The sequence below is a fragment of the Magnolia sinica genome, chromosome 4 (assembly GCF_029962835.1).
Source record: "Magnolia sinica isolate HGM2019 chromosome 4, MsV1, whole genome shotgun sequence".
NCBI lineage: Eukaryota > Viridiplantae > Streptophyta > Magnoliopsida > Magnoliales > Magnoliaceae > Magnolia > Magnolia sinica.
Genome location: NC_080576.1, coordinates 10777212 through 10782362, shown reverse-complemented (window position 1 = coordinate 10782362; position 5151 = coordinate 10777212). Strand labels below are relative to the sequence as shown.

The following is a 5151-nucleotide window of genomic DNA, read 5'->3' as shown; positions in this document are numbered from 1 at the left end:
ATCAGTGGAGGATTTAACGCCTGCCATTGATACATTTTTTGGGGTCACAGAAATTTTGGATTAATATTTGTTTTTTCTCTTCGTCCAGGTCTGTGTGACCTCATGAACAGATGGAATGGAAAGTAAACGTTACCTTAGGCCCTTTAAATATTTTAACGGTAAAAATCATGGTTACTAATGCTATTTGTGGTGTGGTCTACTTGAGCCTTGGAAATTACTTATTTTTGGTTTCAAGGACTAAAATGATTTCGCCAAGTTGATGAACGGTGTAGATATTATAAATACATCATTGTGGGGCCCATGTAACTTTGAACTCCTTTGAGCCGTTCGTACAACTCGGAGGTCGAGGAGCGTCGGTGCTTGTCTTCGCACGACATGTACTCAGTGTGTGGTACACCAGCCACTTCGGTTCCTGACAGGTATCGCTTGTGTCGGACGCGGATTTCCTGCCAAAAGCCTTTCTCACGAAGTTCTTGCACGGGAAACCTACCTGGCCTACCGTGATGTTTTTTAGAAATCTACCCCGTCCATCCGTTTCGTGAGATCATTTTAGGGCTTGAGACCAAAAGTGAGCAAGATTCAAGACTCAAGTGGGCCGCACCAAAGGAAAAGGCGAGTAGGGAAACTCCTACCGTTGAAACTTCCCTAGTTCTACCGTGATGTTTAGTTCATAAAGTCATTACTACTTGGATGAACCGAAAACACAAATAATAGTCTAATTCAAAACTTACGTGGCCCCACAGATATTTCAACTTTGGATGTTCAATCCTCACGTTTTAGGCCCACTTGAATATTGGATTCGGCTCATTTTTGCCTTTATGTCCTGGAATGATCTCACAAGATGGTAAATTTATTACAAACATAACAGTGGGCCCACATAAGTTTCTGCGGAAGGCTTTTCACAGTAAATCCACGTCCACTTGTGTCGGCATGTGTATCCTTTTAGTCTAAAAAGATGTACTTTATTTATTTATTTATTTATTTTATACCGTGGATGTTATTTTACTGTGAATAAAGGGGGGGAAAAAATGTTGGATATCAAATACACTATGAGGCCCAACGTTTTTGGTTATTTATATGATTCAAGTATTGTCATGGCTTGCGGATAAGTCCAGAGCCACTATGCTTGGAATAGGATTGAATCTTTACCCACCTTTGCACGTATATGTATGCATATGCGTACACATTCACCGGATCTAGGAAATAGATTTCAAGATTTGATATTGTCTTGCACTTTCTAACCTGTTGTGCTTATGTTTAGACTTGAGAAGACCTAAGATCCTGGGGCATCTCCGATTACTTTGTTTCACTACATATCCGAGCCTTCTATATGGTCAATCACATTCTCATAAAAATAATCTATAACCATTATAAGTTTATAGACTTAAATTAGGAAATTAGAATGATTGATCCGTGTATTTGACCAAATTTGATTATATAAATTATTTTTATTAAATAATTGATTTCAATAATTAAATGTATTATTTTATAAATTAATTTTAAAAGCAAAGAATAAGCATTTTCCAAGACTCTTCACATCCTGTTTAGATATAATGCAAACTAGGGAAACGCTAAGCAAAGCAAACTTGTGAAATAAGCTGGAGGTAAACTCACACTAGCGTTAGGAGAAGCAAACCCTTTGTGCCCTTTTATTTTGCAAAAGAAAAGTGTTGGACCATTAGAGGTCTGGGCATTGATAGTGGAGCAGCAGAACAGGAATCATGTCTTGATTCTAATTAATTCAAAAAAGGCTTAGATGGTAATGATGTTTGAAACTGTTTAGATTGGATCCAATGAAAGAAACCCTTTCCTATACAAAATTGCCACTTCAAACATCCACTCACATGCTAACTCTTCACCCTCCATTTGACATTTTGAGAAGAAAAATGCACTCTTTTATTGAGGAAATCGCAAAGGTAAATCGATTGAACTCAACATCTTTTACATTCCAAGCAAGTTCAAACATCTCCTTGATATGAATTGAATGCTTTCCCTAAATTTACACTCTATTGCTTTCCCTGATTTGTACTCTGCCGAAGTATACCCTTTTGCAAAATAAACTTGTGCAAAGGGTTTAATTCCCCTAATGCTAATGCTAGTTTACCCCCAGTTATGTCACATGTTTGTTTTGCTTTGCCTTGCCCTAATTTAGGCTGTCAAAACAAATTCTTGTGAGATTATAATTCAAACAGTTAAAAATACAAAGGAAAAGCAAAACAAACAAACACAAAGGATTTCCATGCTGCTGATTTCAAATTACCATAAGCCCATGTCATACTTTTAGTTTCCCTTGCATTCCCTTAATTTACCTCCAATCAACTCTTGCTTGATCGGGTCCGGCTCCATGGCTCAGTGGCATATAGAATCCACTAGGCTATTGAGATCATGGGTTTGAGTGCCCGTATGATGTGGGTGGGAACGCTTGTAAATAAAAATAAAAAATTAATAAAATGCTGACTCAAAGTCTTTTAATTCTGCTTTGGCTTTGGCTTAAGCGCCAATAAAGTAGTTCCCATTTCCACATTCCCACTCAAGAACCTTGGGTGTGATGACCTCACCGTCCCATAGAAAATAAAAAGAAATCCACGTCTTTTTCTTTTTCCCTACTTGCATATAACCTAGTCAAAGGAAACCCATTAACAAATAGGAACCGTCTACGAAATCATCAACATGGTCCACCACAAACACATCATTAGCATATTAAAAACAACACACCATAGGAAAAAACACATGAAGATAGAAGGGAAGGTTACTGATCTCAGCAGAAAAACAACCCCTAAGAACCCCTTCTGCTACCCTCGTTTGTTTTATTTTAAATACTAGTAAGTCCACACACAGTGCCACAGCTTACTGGTGTAGACAGAAAACATACCATTACTACCCACACGCTTTCCATCCTCAGGCCCACCACTGATGAACGGCTATGCCTTCATCCCTCAGCTTACCCAGGAGAGCCAAGCATTCCCAATATGCCCTCCGGCTCCTTTTTCCCCCCTTCCCATTTTGCCCCTGATGGTTGCATTCCAAGAAGAGCTCATCAACGAGGCAAATGGCCTTGCTCTTGGCCATCTCTTCCACCACATCTGCCTCTGCTTTCATCACCACATACTCTTCTTCCCTCACATTCATAATCAGCCAATTGGATACTCCGATCGGGGCCGCCAGCGGGCCGCCTTCCTCCGCTGGCTCTACTTCGTATATCTCGAATTCCTGGTCCCTTGTCGGGTAATGATGCTTGAACCAGCTGCCGCTGCCGACTCCACCCGTAGGCCCCGCATCGATGAAAACCCGGCGCGGGTAGAGGTCGAGCGGATCACCCGTCAGATCCGGAAGATACTTGGTTTGCTCAAGGTAGAGGCTGGATTCTGCTGAATTCACCTGCAGCGGCTCTAATGGCACCTCTTCAAGGCCGCTCATCAGCGAGGCCTTCTTGGCATCTGATGCGACTGCGCACAGCCGCCTGTTGATCGGGGACCGCAATGTCGGGTCCACGGCCGGGCCAGTTTTCTCCATTGCGATCATGGTCACATCAAACTGACGGATGTAGACGATCTTGAAGTTCAAGGGTACGGAGAAAGTGGCCAAAGGGTCCCCACTCATGCGGACGGCCATGATACCGCCTATCTTGAGTGCGCGGCCCATGAATTCTGCGGCGGAGAAGCCGTCCGCGAACGCAAAGTCGTAGGTTTCATTGAGGACAGATTGCCGGAGCTCAACATCGAGCAGGGAGACCAGATCTATCTTCTCTTTCAAGATCTGCTCGCAATGCTGGCACGCCTCGCCAATGAAAAGGACTCGGTGTCCGGATCTAAGCAGGCCCGCTTCGGATAGATCTCGAAAAAGCATCTGTAAGTAGACCGCATCATCGAGCGTTTCCGATTGAACGGCATGATAATGGGGCTCAGAAGATCTAACCATTGATCCAGCCCATGGGAACGCTAAAATCGCGGTCATGAGAAACACTGACCGGGCGATCACCCTCCAGACTCGCCATTCCGGGAGCTTGATTATCAGCTGAGTATCATGAGCGGCCGATCCGCCTCTTCCTCCACGGTGCATATGTTTGATCCTGGAGCTCTGATTCTTGGACCGGTGGGGCATCATATCCATATCCATTCTTTGAGAAGGAAATCCAACGGCTGGCGTTGAAGATCGGCAACAGAAATTGCAAAAAGGAGAGACAGGTAGAAAGATAGACAGATAGAGAGGAAGAGAGATTAGCGAGTGCAAAACCTGGCAGCGGTGTGGTTTCCACCCACGAGGGCCACACGCGTGCTGAGAGATCTTGACAACAGGAGCATCAGCTGCTTCAATCGAACGGCCTCCATTTCTTTACCCCCCCAGATCGACGGCTGTGATTAGATGAGGTCAGGTCAGGATCTTCATCGTCGACGGGGAAGGAGGAAAAATGGTGAAGGGGAAAGGAGGAAGGGGAAAGGGGGGGGGCAGGACACCGAGCCAGAGTCTGTTTTGGCTGTTTTTGTAGGACATGGCTATTATGATGATAAAGTGTGATACTCTGACAGAGCATGTTTCTTCATACACACGCAATGAGAAATAGTACACGTGGCAGATACCCATTTAAACTAAACATTAAAGCTGTGGGTCCCAATTTAGCTGTGTTATTTAACGAAAGTTTACACTGAAATAATGATCTAAGCAGTAGAACTTTTAACATCTATTGGACGGCCGAGTGAAAACCATTCAACTTTAAGATAAAATAAAAGGCTGTCCATTAATCGAAGTTAGAAGCTTCGAATATACGGAATTTTGGGTCACATGGATACTTCCAGTGGGTCCTAGAATTTGGACGGTTTAAGTTAGCCGCACGTGTGCGGTATTAGGTGCACGTATGCGCAAATACCTACTACCAGTCTGCCACGTATAACAAGAATATGGGGATGAGAGTAATAACGGTTCGACGCGGGACGCGCCTCCTCTGCTTCCAGGACCCGGGTACAGAGATATTCCTCATCCGGGGACTGTGTAGGGCCATACAGATTTTCACGACAAATCCACTCCGTCTGTCTATTTTGGAAGACCATGTTAGGATAGGAATCTTAAAATCTAACATAGGAATCTAAAAATCAAGCAGATATAAAACTCATGTGGCCCTACATACGAAACAGTGGAGATTGAGCGGCTGAGGTG

General features: G+C 43.4%; 1 protein-coding gene across 1 annotated transcript; it reads right to left on the bottom strand.

Moving 5' to 3' along the window:
- Positions 1-2898: 2898 nt before the first annotated feature.
- LOC131242023 (uncharacterized) lies at positions 2899-4116 on the bottom strand. Its single transcript, XM_058240378.1, has one exon. The coding sequence runs from the start codon at positions 4114-4116 to the stop codon at positions 2899-2901; it is 1218 nt and encodes a 405-aa protein (XP_058096361.1).
- Positions 4117-5151: the final 1035 nt, after the last annotated feature.

Coding starts and splice junctions, on each gene's coding strand:
- LOC131242023 (XM_058240378.1), bottom strand. CDS start 4,116: ATGGATATGGATATGATGCCCCACCGGTCCAAGAATCAGAGCTCCAGG.